We start from the raw sequence: 20,560 nt of genomic DNA on the forward strand, positions 1-20,560 counted from the left end.
GTACAAATTCTCTTACCGATCTCTGAATCATTAAACAAAACCCTGGATCTCTGGAACACCTGCCTTAAGTCTATAAACAGCCTTCTAACAAGCCTCAACTTGATCCTGAACACAAACAAGACGGAACTCCTACTCATCTCTCACGACGGAAATTTCACACTGCCTAACTCTCACCCCTCAACCCTTCCAATCTTCTCCCCCCAAGTCAGAAACTTAGGAGTCATCATGGATAAACAACTGAACTTCAAAAGTTTCATCAATAACATGACTAAGGACTGCTTTTTCAAACTTCAAGTCTTAAAATGATTGAGACCTCTCCTCCACTTCCATGACTTTCGTACAGTGCTTCAGGCAATCATCTTCTCAAAAACAGATTATTGTAATTCTCTTCTGTTCGGCCTAACTGCAAATACTATCAAACCATTACAGATGCTGCAAAAAGCCGCAGCCAGAATTCTAACAAAAACCAAAAAAAGGGACCACATTACTCCCATCCTGATGAACCTCCACTGGCTCCCAATCAAATTCAGAATCTTGTACAAAGCTCTAACCATCACCCACAAAACTCTCTACAACATCACCCCACTAGAGCTCAAGATCCCTCTTCGACCGCGCTTACCATCCAGGCCGGTAAGAGCAGCGTATAAAGACACCCTCCAGGTCCCCCACTTAAAAACCACTTTAAGAAAGAGAGCCCTCTCATCGTCTGGACCAACACATTGGAACTCTCTTCCGCCAGACCTCCGGCTCGAACATTGCCCATTCACATTTAAGAAAAGACTCAAAACCTGGTTGTTCAATCAGGCCTTTGCTTAAATCAGATGTTCTGCAGAATTTAAATCAGTTCGTTCACTAGTAGTCCTTTGACTTTCTCCAGCTTTCTTTCTGTATAGACGAACACTATTATGTCGCTCTTAAGTCCCAATCCCAAGATCTTTTGCCAATACCACGGTTTTAAACCAAATCATAGCCCGGTTTTAAACCAAATCATATCCCCCTGGTTGTCTTCAGTTCTATGATCCTAGTTTTGTGACTCCTTGTTCAATGTAATGCACTCTTTGAGGCACTGTTTACTGTTACAATGTAAACCGAATTGATTTGTAACTTTTTACAAGAATTCGGTATATAAAACTGTTAAATAAATAAATATACATAGTATGAAAAATCAAATGAATATATGCAAAAACTCCATTACTTACCTATTTTTAAGATGCGCTTCCAAATCACATCGTTGCATTAGCTCCTGACATACTGTGGAAAAGGGGCACATAACAAATAGTTTATCTAACAGTTTATGAACAAGAATGCTAGATTTTTTGCAGAATTTAAACTGCAGTCTTTTTCTATCCAAAGGACAAAAATCTTTCTCTTGTAAAAAGTTCTTCAGGCATTTGTAGCAAAATGTGTGTCCACATGGAGTATCCAATGGCTGCAGTAAGGGCTGAAGGCAAATATGGCAGACCAGATCATCATCCACTTCATTCTGATAATTGTACAGGTGATTCTCCCTAGTCCAATGTTGCTGGCCACATTCAAAGCACAGAGGATTTAAGGAAGAGTCTTGATCCACTGAAACAATTTCTTCATTTGTGCTACCCATAATAAAACATATGGTGCAGTGTTACTTTCTTCATCAGTTAGACTTACATTAATGTTGGATTCTTTTAGTTCACTTTTGAATGATATGATGAGTATCAAACAAGTGCTCTGCAAAGGACAAAAAAACATTAATGTAGTTTTAAGTGTTATTCATAGCAAGAAATGTAAATGAAAGATTATGATCATTATCGGTTGTCAGCAATTTAGAACTTTTCATAATGTATATTCTCCATTTTGAAAATATTCAAAAACTGCAGCTTAACAACTTAGATCATTTTATGAGAAAAGTATTTCTAAATGGAGTTAAAAGATGCAGTAAACACTATTGACCAAGTACTCTTTTATAGATATTGACGAAAAAAAAATCTAAAAAGAACTAATCGAGCACCACCATTTCATGGGTCAATTTGAAATGAAGCACACACTGACTGGCTGGAGGGTTGAATCAATGAGCACACAGAGCTCTAGGGAAAGACAAACTACTAGATTTGAGGCAGATATATAAAAGCGCTGTTAGTAATTTATGTCGTTGTTTTGATGAATGTTTTATATGGTATTTATGTATTGGATATTTTATGTATTAATGTATGCTGCTTTGATCAGGTTTATTTATAAAAGTGGTTTACATATGATTTAAATAAAATGCTAGGATTAAATGCGCTAATACTACTGCAAGCATTAATGTGTATAAAAATGACTGATAGTGCACACAAGCAGCACCTTTAACATGCATAAAACTAGTTTGTGTGATAGTTGTACTAGAAAATCTATGCTGAGGTAATGAGATGCAAAACAGTTCATTACCTATTAGTTCAGCTAAAATGTACACATACAAACTGCTTTGTATTAATGAGAAAAACATCACCTCATAGAAGGTTTAGTTAAGTTTTTGTGATATTAACTCATTGCATATTATTTATTTACATTGGCCATAGTATGTGCAATAAACACCAGGCATTTGGCTTGGCTAGACCTACCCAATTAAAGTATAACCATGCCCTGGGAACAACTCCAATGCCACCTTATTTTTTTTCTGGATAATTTGTGTCAGCAATTGTTTGCAAAGAAAATATTTATCCATTCAGTTGGAGAAAACTTTCAACCCCACAAATTTGTCTAACTCCCAAACAGGCCGATACTTGGCCTGTTTACCCCATTTCTAACCCGCTTTGTACCCGCAATTTGGCCGCGTAAGTCCAACCCGCGATTCACTATCCCTTTTAACCCATCCTTACCGCTTCTTTAAATCAACGGGTAACCCTTTCCGCCCGCGGCATGTAAATATGTAAACGCTCTGATTAGCTATTCCCTCCCATTCAGTAACGTGCGCCCCAACTATCGCCTTTTTAACCTGCAGTTTAGCCGCATTTTTAACCTGCTAAATTACCGCCTACCCTTACCCCTGCGTTAGAGGCAGGGGTAAGGGTAGACGGCAAACTTTCCCCCAGCCCCTGCTCACCTGCCCTGGCCGCGTCCATGGGTGCTGGTCTCACTTTCTCTTTCAGCATTCCTTCTCCTGCTTCAGCAGCCCGAGGCGGCTTCCAGCAGCCCCCGCCGGCGAAGATGCATGAACGCACGCCTGTACTTCCAATTTGGGCACTGAAGGCACCTTCACTGCCTTCAGCGCCCAAATGGGATGTACAGGCGGTGCAAGCTCATCATGCCAAAAAAACGTGCACCGGCAGGCAACTGCCCGGGCCGGGGAGGCAGGGCGGCGGCTCGCCTACCTTTCCTGCATGTGGGGCAGCTCCGACTCGCTCGCCTGCCTGCCTCCCTCCGTTCCGCCGCTCACTGCCTCCCCAGCGCCATCTTGCAGCTTGTGATATCACGCACGCCCGTTCACGCGCCCAAATTGACGGGCGCTCAAGTCAGCGAAAGCGTATGAACGTACGTGAAATGACATTTGAAATGACAGGTACCAGTGCACCCAGGATACTGTAAAGGCGCTGTATAGCGCTCTATACAGTAAAATGGATTGCGCTTCATGGACGCGCGTTGGATGCGGCTTGCATTTGCATGCCATTTAAATACAGTATCGAGCGGTATGTGATCCGAACTGTGCATGCGGCAAACGCGGGTGCGCCCGGCACTAACGCACTTCTTTCTACCGCACCTTATTGTATCGGCCCGAATATTAGCCAGACAAATCTTTTGAATATTGGTCTCTATATGGTAAGAAGAAATGGAACACACAATAATCATGCAAACTTCTAATCTTCCAGAGGGGTAGCCATGTTAGTTTGTAGTTGCACTAACAACACAGAGCCTGGTGGCACGTCACAGACTAATCTCATAAATCTGTTAATCTAAAAAAGTGCCACCGGAATCTGTGTCATTTTTACTTCAAACTTTGTCTGTTGTATCTATGCATTTAGTAAAGGAACAATCAAAAACACCAAAACCTCCTCATCACATCTTCAGCTGTCACATAGCAATCATCCTAAAAAATCTAAATCTTGGAAGAAAACGCAGAAAGAATCATATCCATTTTACATATTTTATCATTTTCTTTTTTTTATTTTTAATTGCTTTCAGCTTTTCTTACAAATTTAGAGCATCTAGGGACTGCTCAAGTCACTGTGGCTTCTCTCCTCTACAATTTATATGTAATTTGTTCAATTTCATGCTATACTAAATTGTGATATCATGGGAACCATTTAATCACATAAGACAATGGCTTTCTTGAGCCTTTTTAGACCATTAAATAAAATATACAAATCTTGAGCTTTTGTTTGACATGTCACTTATAAAAATTAATTCATTTGAGTAGATGGAACCTGGGGAACAGAGAAGAAGCATTCTTATAATATGGGGATTACCTGATCAGAGCAGAAATATGACATTATTACTTAATAAGAAGGCCTGCATTTTCATTCTACAAAAACCTCCAAAGCTATGCAATTGTTTTCTAGTGAATACAATGAATTTAATTTCTTTTGTATGACCGTTTTCAACTATTACTAGTAGTATTACTAAACATTCCCTCTCCCAAAGCTTGAGGGAATGCTTTTCACTTAGAATAAACAGTAATGTTTTAAGTTTGGTTTTTTTCTGAATGTATTATTTCTAGGAGATTTTAATGCTCCAGACTTTGCCAGGAAAAAAAAAAAATAAGCTCATTTGTTTTGTTAATTAGATCTGAAATTTTTATATTTTGACACTAAACATAATCACAAAATTAAGACAGAAGTCTTGGAAAGCAATCTTTAACTTATTACTTACTATTTACTGTTCACGGAAATAGCTGATTTGTTACATTATGATGACATTTTGTCCTAAAGAAATATTTAATCATTTGATCCCTAGCATCAAATGCTGCAATTTGCTATACAATATGGATAAGATCCTATTTGTATAAATGGTTGTACAACACTTTTCCCTTTACATAATAATTCTTTGTAGAGTGAAAAGTATGGTAATGGCATATGATTTGCATAACAGCTTTTGAATAATTGAGGGAAACAATGTCATGGTATTATTCAGTTTCAGTGCACATCCAGAGGAAAGGAGACAAAGGGGAGATATGACAGAAACATTCAAATACGTCCAAGGATTACATGCACAGGAGGAAGGCTCATATGAGCCAATTTTTCACAATGATTGGGGGTGCTAAACTCAACACAAGGAGGGAGTTTGCTCAATATTGGGGATACTCAAGTACCCAAAGAACTGGCACCTATGGAGAAGCTTCTTTCACTGGAAAGTAAGCTCTACAACAAAGGGTCATGGGATGAGGGTGAAAGGGAAAAGACTCATCAGTAATCTAAAGAAATATTTCTTTGCAGAATGAATGATGGACACAAGAAACAGCCTCTTGATGTAGGTGGTAGAGACAAAAATAATAACATAATTCAAAAAGCATGGGACAAGCACAGATAATTTCTGAGGGAGAGGAAGGGATGATAAAGCTGAGCCGGAATTGAGAATGGATTAGATGGGCCTTCAGTTTTGTTTTTTTTGTTTTTATCTACAGTCATGTTCTCTGTTTCTGTGTAACTCATGGACATTACTATCACCTTATGACCCAGTAACACACCAGGAAAATTTCTAGACCTGTTTTGTTGCCATTCAACATTATTCAGATACAATACAAATAGTTGGTGATTCGATTATTAGGAATGTAGACAGCTGGGTGGTTGGTGGGCGTGAGGATCGCCTGGTAACTTGCCTACCTGGTGCGAAGGTGGCGGACCTCACGTGTCACCTAGATAGGATTTTAGACAGTGCTGGGGAGGAGCCGGATGTCGTGGTACATGTGAGCACCAACGACATAGGAAAATGTGGGAGGGAGGTTCTGGAAGCCAAATTTAGACTCAGGTAGAAAACTTAAATCCAGAACCTCCAGGGTAGCATTCTCTGAAATGCTCCCTGTTCCACGCGCAGGTCACCAGAGGCAGGCAGAGCTCCTGAGTCTCAATGCGTGGATGAGACGATGGTGCAAGGAAGAGGGATTCAGTTTTGTAAGGAAATGGGGAACCTTTTGGGGAAGGGGGAGTCTCTTCCGAAGGGATGGGCTCCACCTTAACCAGGGTGGAACCAGACTGCTGGCGCTAACCTTTAAAAAGGAGATAGAGCAGCTTTTAAACTAGAACAAAGGGGAAAGCCGACAGTCGCTCAGCAGCGCATGGTTCGGAGAGAGGTATCTTTAAAGGATACTAATGATGCATTAGAATTAGGGCATCCCGACAGTGAGGTTCCAATAATAAGAAAAGTAGTCCCAAGTGCCTGTAACTAAAAACTCACCTGAGCTAAAAAATTCTAACTTATCCCTATCAATTAAAAAGCAGAATGAAAATACAAACAAAAAACAAACTTTGAAATGTTTGTATGCTAATGCCAGAAGTCTAAGTAGTAAGATGGGAGAATTAGAATGTATAGCAGTAAATGATGACCTAGACTTAATTGGCATCTCAGAGACATGGTGGAAAGAGGATAACCAATGGGACAGTGCTATACCGGGGTACAAATTATATAGCAATGACAGAGAGGAGCACTCAGGAGGAGGTGTGGCACTTTATGTCCGGGATGGCATAGAGTCCAACAGGATAAACATCCTGCATGAGACTAAATACAAAATTGAATCTTTATAGGTAGAAATCCCTTGTGTGTCGGGGAAGACTATAGTGATAGGGGTATACTACCGTCCACCTGGTCAAGATGGTGAGATGGACAGTGAAATGCTAAGAGAAATTAGGGAAGCTAACCAAATTGGTAGTGCAGTAATAATGGGAGACTTCAATTACCCCAAGATAGACTGGGTAAATGTATCATCGGGTCACGCTAGAGAGGTAACGTTCCTGGATGGAATAAATGATAGCTTTATGGAGCAATTGGTTCAGGAACCGACGAGAGAGGGAGCAATTTTAGATCTAATTCTCAGTGGAGCACAGGACTTGGTGAGAGAGGTAACGGTTGTGGGGCCACTTGGCAATAGTGATCATAATATGATCAAATTTGATTTAATGACTGGAAAAGGAACAGTGTGCAAATCCAAGGCTTTCATGCTAAACTTTCAAAAGGGAAACTTTGATAAAATGAGAAAAATTGTTAGAAAAAAACTGAAAGGAGCAGCTACAAAAGTAAAAAATGTCCAAGAGGCGTGGTCATTGTTAAAAAATACCATTCTAGAAGCACAGTCCAGATGTATTCCACACATTAAGAAAGGTGGAAAGAAGGCAAAACGATTACCGGCATGGTTAAAAGGGGAGGTGAAAGAAGCTATTTTAGCCAAAAGATCTTCATTCAAAAATTGGAAGAAGGATCCAACAGAAGAAAATAGGATAAAGCATAAACATTGGCAAGTTAAATGTAAGACATTGATAAGACAGGCTAAGAGAGAATTTGAAAAGAAGTTGGCTGTAGAGGCAAAAACTCACAGTAAAAACTTTTTTAAATATATCCGAAGCAGAAAGCCTGTGAGGGAGTCAGTTGGACCGTTAGATGATCGAGGGGTTAAAGGGGCACTTAGAGAAGATAAGGCCATCGCGGAAAGATTAAATGATTTCTTTGCTTCGGTGTTTACTGAAGAGGATGTTGGGGAGGTACCCGTAATGGAGAAGGTTTTCATGGGTAATGATTCAAATGGACTGAATCAAATCACGGTGAACCTAGAAGATGTGGTAGGCCTGATTGACAAACTGAAGAGTAGTAAATCACCTGGACCGGATGGTATACACCCCAGAGTTCTGAAGGAACTAAAAAATGAAATTTCAGACCTATTAGTAAAAATTTGTAACTTATCATTAAAATCATCCATTGTACCTGAAGACTGGAGGATAGCAAATGTAACCCCAATATTTAAAAAGGGCTCCAGGGGTGATCCGGGAAACTACAGACCTGTTAGCCTGACTTCAGTGCCAGGAAAAATAGTGGAAAGTGTTCTAAACATCAAAATCACAGAACATATAGAAAGACATGGTTTAATGGAACAAAGTCAGCATGGCTTTACCCAGGGCAAGTCTTGCCTCACAAATCTGCTTCACTTTTTTAAAGGAGTTAATAAACATGTGGATAAAGGTGAACCGGTAGATATAGTATAATTGGATTTTCAGAAGGCGTTTGACAAAGTTCCTCATGAGAGGCTTCTAGGAAAGTAAAAAGTCATGGGATAGGTGGCGATGTCCTTTCGTGGATTGCAAACTGGCTAAAAGACAGGAAACAGAGAGTAGGATTAAATGGGCAATTTTCTCAGTGGAAGGGAGTGGACAGTGGAGTGCCTCAGGGATCTGTATTGGGACCCTTACTGTTCAATATATTTATAAATGATCTGGAAAGAAATACGACGAGTGAGATAATCAAATTTTCAGATGACACAAAATTGTTCAGAGTAGTTAAATCACAAGCAGATTGTGATAAATTGCAGGAAGACCTTGTGAGACTGGAAAATTGGGCATCCAAATGGCAGATGAAATTTAATGTGGATAAGTGCAAGGTGATGCATATAGGGAAAAATAACCCATGCTATAATTACACGATGTTGGGTTCCATATTAGGTGCTACAACCCAAGAAAGAGATCTAGGTGTCATAGTGGATAACACATTGAAATCGTCGGTTCAGTGTGCTGCGGCAGTCAAAAAAGCAAACAGAATGTTGGGAATTATTAGAAAAGGAATGATGAATAAAACGGAAAATGTCATAATGCCTCTGTATCGCTCCATGGTGAGACCGCACCTTGAATACTGTGTACAATTCTGGTCGCCGCATCTCAAAAAAGATATAATTGCGATGGAGAAGGTACAGAGAAGGGCTACCAAAATGATAAGGGGAATGGAACAACTCCCCTATGAGGAAAGACTAAAGAGGTTAGGACTTTTCAGCTTGGAGAAGAGACGACTGAGGGGGGATATGATAGAGGTGTTTAAAATCATGAGAGGTCTAGAACGGGTAGATGTGAATTGGTTATTTACTCTTTCGGATAGTAGAAAGACTAGGGGACATTCCATGAAGTTAGCATGGGGCACATTTAAAACTAATCGGAGAAAGTTCTTTTTTACTCAACGCACAATTAAACTCTGGAATTTGTTGCCAGAGAATGTGGTTCGTGCAGTTAGTATAGCTGTGTTTAAAAAAGGATTGGATAAGTTCTTGGAGGAGAAGTCCATTACCTGCTATTAAGTTCACTTAGAGAATAGCCACTGCCATTAGCAATGGTTACATGGAATAGACTTAGTTTTTGGGTACTTGCCAGGTTCTTATGGCCTGGATTGGCCACTGTTGGAAACAGGATGCTGGGCTTGATGGACCCTTGGTCTGACCCAGTATGGCATTTTCTTATGTTCTTATGTATGTTTCCCCACGTGCCCATTTGAAAGTTACCATCATAGTTTAGTGAATTCCACAATATCTAATCTCTGTGGAAACTGCCATTATTCACAGTTTTAACATGATTTGGTAAACAACTCCTTAATCTGTAAGGCTTTTTTTTTTTTTTTAAACTAAACTGTAACACAGGTTATTTGCTTTGAAAGCCTAAGCACAGGACTCGTTTTCTTGAAAATAAGCAATACTTGTTTTAATACCATGCTGATTTTTGTGAGAAACACAACTCAAATGGGAGGCTTTGTCCAAATATTTGCAAAAAAAAATTACAGTTTGATATAAAAGCATATTCTGGAGCAGCTCATCATTTCAGCTATCAAGAAATCTTATGGATGGCAGTATAACTACCGCAGGTATCCTAGGCGACAGAAGACAATGAATCAGATACTAAAATGCACTTCCATAACATCCCCTCCTCCTTCTCTCTAATGGAAATTACATATATCTATAAATAAAACAAGCTTCCTGAATTTAAAAAAAAAAAAAAAGGATCTTATTGTAGTTTATACTGTATATACACGTTGGCAGTTTGCTGCAAAAAAACATTTCAACCTCAGTTTTTTTCTCAGATTATAATTTGATTTAATGTTCGTACTACTACCTTTTTGCCCCATTTTAAATCATGTAAAGAATTCCGTAAATAATCACAGTAAGAACCTGAGAGACAGAACTGCATTTTTTAAAAAGGTTTTAGGGCAAGGAAAAGGTATAACATTGCTAGTAATTAATAGCACAATTATTCTTCCACTTGCATAACATGTAAACATTGTGAACAAAATCCTGTAGTTCTGCAAAAAGGTATAAATATTTGAATTAAGCACTGTAAAACCTCTCTTAATGGTAATTGTGAAGTTAGGGAAATGGGACATTTTGTAAAGATTCTGAAAGATATTTACAAGATGCTTCAAAGCTTCAGATTTAGGGCTATGGAACTAAAACTTGGAAAAATACTTTTGCCATCTTTCTATTTTTAATTCTATTTTTTGTATATATAACGTGACTGCATCTATGTGTTTAAACTGATTTATTTCTCGAATGTCAGAAAATTAAAGCATAATTCTGAATTAGAACAAACTTTTTTTTTCAGTTCAGCACAACTATGGTAATATTCATTTTTAGCTCTAAAATAAGTTAACAGTTAACATATATATGTGTCTGCCTCCTTTCTTCATAGGCATCATAGGTTTTTGGCATAGGACAATTGAGCAATCGCTTTTCTTACCTAGTTGGCATATTGTAACTTTGGAAAATGGAAATAGCAAATTTGGGCCTGGATTCACCATTCTATCGCAGAATGGTGAATCCAGCGAAAATGGGGGGCGGCCCTGCGATAGCCAGCAGCCTTCGCACCACCCACGGTGTTTTCGCTGCCAGCTTTTGCACCCAATAGCGCCACCACTATTGGGCTCGCTACTGGCGACGATAACACTGCTTATCTTATCACCGCCAGTGAAGATACCGCCGAGTCCGCCTCCTTGCCACTCCGACTCCGCCCCCCTTGCCGCCCCGCATGCTATCGCACATGAAAAGGGCCTTGTCGCACGCGATAAGCGTTGGAAAATGACCCCCTTGGTTAGCTGCCTGAGCCAAGACAAAATCTCACAGAAATGTATGCTCTGGCAAAATTGGGAAATCTCTCATTTTTAACACAACAATCGGCCTTAAATTATGCATGAATGAAATTTACAAAAAAATGCTTACTAAATATCCAAAGTTTGTGCAATTCTTTTTAATAAAAAATGGCAATATTTTGCCCAAGCCTTAGTTTTCTTAATCAGATCAAATATGTACACAAAAAAATGTTTTGTATAAGCACCATTCTGCAAACAGTGCTTTGAGATTTTTACCTAATTTTTAAATCTGACCCTATAATCTGAAGGCTATACTTTGAGATTCTAAACAACTAGGGAGTAATTTCAATCCCTTTCATTTGGATATTTTGTAAGCAGACCAACAACTTGCTGAAACAAACTGACATAGTACAATAGACCCCAAATGATAGAGTTTATGTAAAGGAAGCTAAACTTAAAAAAAAAAAAAAAATTAAAAGAAAATACCTCATAAATAAAGCACAGTTTGTGTATGAATTCAAAATCTGTTTGAAAAGAATGCCCAAGAATGATTTGAAAATCATCTTCTACAGAGAGACAACAAATATACTACTACAGGTCACTTACAAAGAACCCCCTACCTTTCAAGCTCTTTGTGGTCTCTCTCATGTGTCTGTCTCAATTTAATTTCAGATGAAGATTACTATCTCTGACCAATCTAAGTAAAAGAATATAAAATTGATGACACCACAAGGAAACTCACATATCAGATGAGAACAGCTTACTAAAAAGGAAGGAAAAAAGCTGTCAATATGCTTTTATAAGTGAAGACACCCTCAGGTGATTACTGTAAATGAGAATTAGCACACATCCCTTTCTTTTTCTCAAACACCAGAGGAGACTGAGAATTGATTTGGCCATAACAGTAAATTAGCAAGATCTAGTAGTTGCTTCTGTGAAGAGAAGTTAAAATTCCAAACCTACAATTGAACAACATATGTGCCAGCTATGGAAATTTGGATTTGAATATTGTTACTCGCCTTTTCAAACCTATGGTCAAGGAAAGTTACAATTTAGGTACAAGTAGGTAGGTCCCCAACCCAGAAGATTTACAATCTAAGTGGGTACCTAGGGCAATGAAGGGCACAGTGACTCGCCCAAGGTCACGAGGATAGTCAGTGGGAGAAGCCGGATTTGAACCTGGATTTTACAACAGAAACTATAAGAGAAATGCATATTTTTTATTCTAAGGAGTTTGAAGATTTCCCTCTTTTTGGTTATTATGCATGTTTGACAGTAAGTACTTTAGGAGTACCTTATGTATCTGATGATATGACTGCAATTTTTCAACTGTGTGCAGGAATTTACATGCATAACTTTCCTAGCAACAGACATTTTTGAACCAGTGTTTCCCTGCTCTCCCTTAGAGGCATACCTAACCCTTTAGATTTTCAGGATATCCATAATGAATATGCATGAGATAGATTTGCATACATTGGAGACATAAGGTATGCAAATCAATCTCATGCATGTTCATCATGGAAATCCTGAAAACCCAAGTGGAGAGGATGCCGTCAGGTCAAGGCTGGGAAATACTCACTTAAAACATGCAAGTTTAAAAAAAAACCAAACAAAAAAAAAAAAAACATAGACCAGGGGTGCTCAAACTGGTCCTACCAACCAGTCGGGTTTTCAGGATATCTCTAATGAATATGCATGAGATTGATTTGCATACCTGTGGATTGGAGTGGAATGGGTAAACGTGAACTGGTTGTTTACTCTTTCAAAAAGTACAAAGACGATGAGACATCGAATGAAGTTACTGGGTAATACATTTAAGACAAATAAGAGAATTTTTTTTTTACTGAACACATAATGAAACTCTGCAATTCGTTGCTGGAGGATGTGGTGAAAGATGTTAGTGTAGGTGGGTTTAAAAAAAGGTTTAGACAATTTCCTGGAAGAAAAGTCCATAAACTATTATTAAAGTGGACTTGGGGAAATCCATTGCTATCCATTGAAATAAACAGCATGGAATCTATTGACCTTTTGGGATCCTGCCAAATACTTGTGACCTGACTTAGCCATTGTTGGAAAAAGGATACTGGGCTTGAAGGACCTTTGTTCTGACCCAGTATGGCAAATCTTATGTTCTTATGACATAAACATGCAGTCTTAAGGTGCTGAGGTCTTTGCAGGTCCCCGTGCTCAACAGGTGGTTTTAAAGGTTGTACATCAGTCTCAATCCTGGTTGAGTCAAAAGAATTATCCCCACACAGTGGTGGCCCTTGCAGGGTGAGTGTCCAGAGCTACATCTAAGATAGCAGTGTGCTCAACACTGGAAACTTCCATAGTTTCATTGGGTACTCAAATTTTAAGGACAAGCAGTTTCTCAGTTGAGCAATGTGACAATGTCAGATCTGTCCATCAGTGATCTGGGCATAGTATGACAGAGATCCAGTGATCTTGATAAAGGAAGCAGGAACCTACTCTGGTGCATCCCAATAACCTCTAGAAACAGCGTCTTATAGTGTAAATGAGTGCAAGATAGATGGACCCAAGAAGAAGTCGATTGTAATTATGAAGAGAGGTCAGGATAGAGACGGTCTAAGTATGTCTTCAGGCAATGTCCCATAAGCAGTTCTGCCAAACAGACCCTTACAGCTGGGTAAGATGTGACATGTTTCAAGATAAGGAATCAGGCAAGCCTGCAATCTCCTTCAGAGATTCTATTTAATGCATCTTTTGTTGACTGTACCATCTAGCAAAGAATGGCTCAGCAAAGCCCCAGCACAAAATGATGAGGCTTCTCAGACGACTATGAGAGGCCTCTGTTCATTGTAGTGAATGAGCACAGTCTGATGTTAGGAGTTAATGTGTTAGGCTCCAGCTGCCTCCCCCATGTAACCCGCTCACCTCTGATCCGAAGCAACTCAGACATTGTCTCTGAGAGCATCCTGTTCAAGGACCCAGGATAGAACTTCCTGTAAACTTGGATGTCCTTTATAGGCCCCCTAGCCAGGTCTTCCTGTGGCATTGGCTGATGATGTCATATCCTTCTGGGGCATACAAGGAAGTCTCTTGCAAACAGGTTTCCTGAGTAGTCTGCTTCTCAGTGTTTGTTGCTAGTTCGTGGCCCTGCCTTGTGCTTCCTACTCCTAAGTGCCAGCTCTTGGCTTGTCTGTGCCCCTTCCCCAGCCTCGTCATATTGTGTGTTCTGCCTCTGTTTCTTCTCCTGCCTGCCCTGCTTCTTCAGATTGACTTCTTGGTCCTGACCTCGGCTTTGGACCTGACTACTGCTTGCCTGCTGCCAGCTCTGACCTTGCTTCATTCTCTGAACTTCCATGTTTGCCACCTGCCTCAATCTTTGCTTGGACCTGGAAATTCTCCCTTGCCTTGCCCCTGAGTCCTGGCAGCCGTCCGCACCAAGGGCTTAACCTGTGGGAACAATGATTGGTATAGATGAAGCTCCTGCTAGTCCCATCCAGGCCCTTCTGCCCATGGTTGGTGTGGGCCACATGGGTTCACCCATGTGGTTGAGTCAACCACATGGGTGCACAGGGGTCCATAACCGTAACAAAATGTTTCAGAACGTGTCAGCATGTCAGTGAGTCCACTTCCATGGTACCCTTTTATAGAGAAGGCTGTGTTGCAGTTCAGTGACGGCTACCTTTTGTGGAAGAAACATAACAGAAGTTAAATATTCCCAAAAAAGAACTCAGCTCATCTTTAGAAGTCAGTTCAGGCGTATCATGGACTACTTTATCTTTTTTGTTGGATGGATTCATGAAGCATCAATGCAATAGCCCAAAAATATGACACTGGTAGTCCCAATTATTTATTATATTTAAGATTATTTTTTTATATTGCTTTCCTGATTCGAACAATGGATCATCCAAAGCAGTGTACAAATAAGACAAAATAAATCATAAAATTGAAATAAAATTAAGAGGTCAATATTCAAAAGACATTTAGATGGATAACTGAAAAGGCAGATTATAAAAATACAAAAATTACTACAGCCCTATAAAATAACACAGCATAATCCATATTACCCCATAATTATACTATCAGCCAAAACTTTCGCACAAAACAAGCAGCATTTAATGATATTAAAACCCTACTCTACAAATATAAGCAGAACTGCATACGCCTCACTCTCTCTCGGCACAACTGAAAACCAGAGACCACCCAACACCCCTGCTCAATACACAAATGGTCCCCACACCACTACAAATAATCATATCGAAACTTATATAGGTTTATATCGCCTCACGGACAGAAATAGCCAAATCTTAACTTTCTTTCTAAACTTAAGATAAGGTTAAATTATTCGTATCTGATAATTTTCTTTCCTTGAGTCCAAATAGACCAGTCATCACATATGGGATTTCCCCCTCCACAGCTGATAGAGACAGAGGTCACACCTCTTTTTATGCCCTCACTCTAGGCTATAATGGAGGTGTGTCCTAAGGGTGTTGCCAGTAACCTACTGCCACAGCACTGTGACCATCCCCTCTTTTAAAAATAAAAATATGGAGACCATGTGATCTGATGAGCGAGTGAGCTGTGTTTCAGTCTTGTTCCTAGTGCCCCCTCTGTACAAAGGCTTGCTTTGGTGGTTTTTGGTGCATTTCGGTGGCCAGATCCAGCCTGGTGACTTCACAAAGTTGCATGGACAATTTTGTTATTCGGGGAGGCAGAAACATGTTGGCGAAACTGCAGTGCAAAAAGAAAGTTGCGAGTAAGCTGCCTGATACCAAGATGGCTGGCTGACCCCTAAGCCCGCACACAAATTCAGTCAACATAGCGCTTTTGGAAGAAGTCATTAAGGCAGTGGTTCAGGCCTTAGTTGTCCGTTTTCAGGCGATTTCTCAGCAGTTCGCAGTGGGCAATGAAACTTTAGCTGAAATCAAGCTCCAGGTGGAAGATGTGGAGACTGTCACACAGTCCCTCCTGCAGATTAAGGATGCGCTTGCAAAACAAGTTTTAGCCCTGGAATCCAAAGCAGACGATCTGGAGAACAGATCATGTAGGAATAACCTCAGGTTTGTGGGGTTTCCTGAATCATTATCTGATAGGAAAGTGCATGCCTTATTGGAGGGCTGGCTACTGGCTGAGTTGGGCCTGGAAAGCCTTGTTGGCCACTGTTATGTGGAAAGGTCGCACAGGCTGGGGTCTCGAATCCAGGGGATAACCAGGCCCAGAATAGCAATTGGGTGTTTTCTGAATTTCATGCAGAAGGTCGCAATTCTTCACGCTTATCAAAAAAAAAAAAAAAAATAGCTCTGCTACATGAAGGGCATAAAATGATTTTTCAAGATTACTCTAATGTGGTTTTTTATATATATATTTTTTAAGTTTTTTTTTTTTTAAGTTTTTATATACCGCAGTGAGGTAGAAATCTAGCAGTCTTTAGTCTTATGAAGAGTGCAAAATTTAAAGATAAAGAATAGTCATTATTGTGTATTATAAGCACTTGTAAATAGATAGGTTTTCAGCATTTTCTTGAATTCTTTGGAATTTGCTGTTAAACGGATTTGTTCAGGAAGAGAGTTCCATAAAGTCGGACCTGCGACAGAAAAGGCTCGCTTTCGGGTTAGTGCTAGTGTGTGTATATATATATATATATATATATATATATATATATATATATATATATATATTATATATATATATATATATATATATATACATATATACATACATACATACACACACACACACCCTTGCTAGTTAAGGCCAAAAAGAAACTAGCTGATTGGGGGTCTCTTCCCCCTCTCGATATACGGCAAGATTCATTACTTTAAGATGATGGATTGCCTCTGGCTTTATCTATTACAAATGTTGCCTGTAAGGATAAAAAGAAGGCATACTGTGGATTTGCTTAGAGCTTTGGGGAAATTTCTGTGGGGGACTAAAAGGGCACGTTTAGCACTACAAAAATGGATGTTTCTATTGGGTGAGAGGGGGTTGGGCTGTCCCGATTTGCAGTGTTATAACTTAGCTTGTTTGTTACAGCATGTGCAAGATTGGCTATTCGGGTCAACTTTTTTATTCTCCTACTAGTTTTTTGCAGGAATGGTGTAAACCGCTTCACTTGGCCAACCTGTTGCATGTTCTGGGACCTGTTTTGTCTGCTTATGTTCAAAATAACCAAATTATTTCTGCTTGCCTGGAGGCAGCTTTGTGTCAGACTACAGAAACCTTGGGAATTCTCCCCTTTTCTCTCCATTGTTGGACATCCATGGTTCATCCCAGGCATGGAGAATCTGATTTTTCTCAGTGGGCCCTTAAAGGTCTAATTAATTAATCTGCATCAATTAGTATACAAGGAAAATGGACTTGTTTTGTTCATTTGCTGAGTTACTGAGTTTGATTTGTCCCATAAAGAATTCTACACATATTTACAGGTTCGATATTTCACTGAGCACAAGCTTTCTAAATGATTTTCTCTGATCTGTGATCAAATGTTTGAGTGGTTCTTCCTAGTAAGATCTGGGCAACGGACATCATGCGTCTCCCTGATAAAAGCACTTATGAATATCCACATCCATGACAACCTACAGGATTTGGCCTTATGATGGAACCAGGAATTAGATATTCCAGTTTCTCCTTTGGTTCTGAAGATCTGCTTCAAAAATTCTGTTCTGGTTTCTGAAAATGTCATATTTAGAGAGACCCAATTTAAATTTCTGAGGCGCTGTACATTTCCCGTTCCCGGACATTCAAAGCAAAGTTGTTAACTTCAGATAAATGTTTGAAGTGCACCATGGATAATGCAACTTTATTTCATTGTTTTTGGGCCTGTGAAGAAGCACAGATTTTCTGGAAGGCACTATTATGTTATTTGGAGAGACCTTTTGGCTTCTCTCTACTGCTGTCTTCCCTTTTCTGTTTGTTCGACTGTATGGAAGCGATTCCCCCCACAGTCACGAAATCTCAGAAGATGGTTATACGGAAGGCGTTCCCCTTGGCCAAGAAAATAATCCTTGAGTACTGGTTGACATTAGAGAAACCCTCATCTTTGCAATGGAGACTGAAGTTACACAAGCTGTTGGTGTGTGTTCCCAGAAAAAATTACTTATTTTTGGAAACTTGGCAGGATTATATAGTATCATCGAACCCTAAAGCCTGCAGTATGTTATTTCTTTTGTCTTGATAGGGCTTACATGAGTCCTCTGGAGATAGGGAACTTGAAATACAATGTACTGTTTAGGTGTATTTTCTATATGCTTTAGCAGAATCTGTGACTTCAGTGTTCCCTGGAGTGTTTCAGCGTACCATTTTGATACCAACTATTTGCTGTCCAGGAAGGATTATGGTTTATGAGGTTTGGGGGGGGGGGGGGGGGGGGGGGAGGGAGGTGAGTAGAGAATAAATGCATGTTGTTAAGTTCATGATATTCTATGTGTATGGAATTCTGATGCAAAATTCTAAATAAAGCTTTGAAAAAAAATAAAAAATAAAAATATATCTTAGGGCCCACAAGGGCCCTAAGAGTGAGGAAAGAAGTACAACCATTGAAAAAGAGATCAAGCATCATCAGGGTAATAAGGATGAACTTTGTGTTCATGCCCTTATCAACCCTGTGTTCCTGAGTGGGCTCTGGCATGGTCTAACGAACTCAAGAAAATAAAACTATCAAATAAGAATAATTTAACCTTCCTTTGCTTCCTGATATACCAGTCATCACGCATGGGAGTTATAAAAGCTATTCCTTAATGAGGTGGGAGGATGACAGGGCTGTCTTAATGGTTCCTGTCCCAAATGCAGCATCTTCTTTTGTCTGTATGTCCAACCTGTAATGTTTAACAAAGGAATGAAAGGATGACCATGTAGTTGCACCAAATATTTCTTCTAGGGAGGCCGAAGCTGTTTCTACCCAGGATAGTATCTGTGCCCTTACAGAATGGGCCCAGAGTGCTGCTGGGGACTGCTTACTTGATAGGTAGGCCGATGTTATTGCCTTCTTGATCCATCTGGCTATAGTGGCCTTGGAGGCTGCCTCCCCTTTTCGGGCGCTACCAAACAACTTGTCTGATTTCCTAAGCTGCTTGTTAATTTCAGATATCTCAACAGTATACAACATAGTATAGTATAGTATAGTAGGCGCAGGTGGTTATTTCCCTGACAGTCACTATTATTGAAGGCTGGGAGGGATACAGATTGATTTTCATGAAACACCAACACCACCTTAGGGAGGAAGGATGAGACTGGGTGAAAAGTCACCAAATCCTACAAAAAAAAACTAAAGTTATCTGCATGACAGAGCCTGCAGTTTTGAGACGCACTTGGCCAAGCAGATCACTGTGAGAAAGGTGGCCTTCAGTGACAGGTCCTTAATAGATGCCTGCTTTGTTGGCTTAAAGGGTGCTTTGACCAAGGCCCTCAGCACCAGATTGAGGTCCCACTGAGGTACTATTGGGTAGAACAGGGGCCTAATGCACTTTACCCCTCTCAGAAAAAGTTTTATGTCTGGGTGCACTACTACTGGAATGCCTTTGATTCGGCCCCTGTACCATGACATAGCTGCTATCTGAACCTTCAGGGAACAGAAGGCCAGCCCTTTATCCAAACCAGCTTGCAGAAAGTCTGGTATCAGCAGCATGTTGGCTCTCCAGGGAGAAAAGTCATGTTCAGCGCAGAAGTTCTCAAACACTCGCCAAACCCTGTTATAGGCTAGGGAAGTAGAAAACGTCTGTGCCTTCAACATAGTTGAAATCATGGAAGAAGAATAATCTGTCTTGAGCAGGCATGCCCTCTCAAGGGCCAAAAAGCAACACAGAAGCCGATCCAATGTAGCAAGAATGCAAACAGAGCAAAAGTAGATCGGTGTCAAGGAATGCTTTTATTAATTAGATAGTAGAAAACAATGCCCGACTCGGGCCGTGTTTTGCTCATGCAACGTGGGTTGCTTCAGGGGCTATTTAAATAAATAAATAAATTAATAATTAAGAAGTAGAATTACATAAATATAATTAAAATTAGAAATATATTAGAAATCTTTTCATATGTGCCTTGGATGAACATAGGTAACAAATTATTTCTATATAAATGATTAATATATGTATTTTCTTTATGTCTATACTTTTGACCATGTATGATTATATTTATATATATAAGTTTTTAGTGTGTTTTGTATATGTTCATAACGCTGTTTATATTAAGGACATATGTGTGTACTTTTTAACATATTATTATGATTTCTAATTTATTTATAGTTTTAATTATTTTTATGTAATTCAACTTCTTAAATATTAATTTATTTATATAGCCCCTGAAGCAGCCCACTTTGCATGGGTGAAACTCGGCCCGAGTTGAGCATTGTTTTCTACTATTTGATTAATAAAAGCATTCCTTGACACCTATCTACTTTTGCTCTGTTTGCATTCTCTCAAGAGCCAAGCCATAAGAGAGAATGAGATGGGTCTTCCATATGCAGCGGGAATTGTGGTCTTGCGTGTAACTGTCAAGACCAGATCGTCGACTTGAGGGATCCTAAGGAGGATGTTCCTTTCTTCCAGGGTAAGGGGTATATTTTACTTAATATTCTTCCCCTTTTTAGCCTCCTCTACAGGAAATTTCATTC

The 20,560-nt window shown here is 39.6% G+C and overlaps 1 protein-coding gene across 8 annotated transcripts in view; it reads right to left on the reverse strand.

Moving 5' to 3' along the window:
- Positions 1-20,560, reverse strand: part of LNX2 (ligand of numb-protein X 2) — a 172,325-nt gene that overhangs the window by 124,884 nt on the left and 26,881 nt on the right. For 4 of the 8 annotated variants that reach the window (XM_029602591.1, XM_029602592.1, XM_029602589.1 and 1 more), the window contains one exon: positions 1,200-1,707. In XM_029602591.1, the coding sequence (XP_029458451.1) occupies positions 1,200-1,600 (401 nt within the window). In that variant the 5' untranslated portion in view covers positions 1,601-1,707. Of the gene's footprint in view, positions 1-1,199; positions 1,708-11,609; positions 11,687-20,560 lie in introns of all 8 variants that reach the window. The other 4 variants (XM_029602593.1, XM_029602595.1, XM_029602594.1 and 1 more) reach the window with 3 other exon arrangements.

This window comes from Rhinatrema bivittatum, chromosome 5, assembly GCF_901001135.1.
Source record: "Rhinatrema bivittatum chromosome 5, aRhiBiv1.1, whole genome shotgun sequence".
Classification (NCBI taxonomy): Eukaryota; Metazoa; Chordata; class Amphibia; order Gymnophiona; family Rhinatrematidae; genus Rhinatrema; species Rhinatrema bivittatum.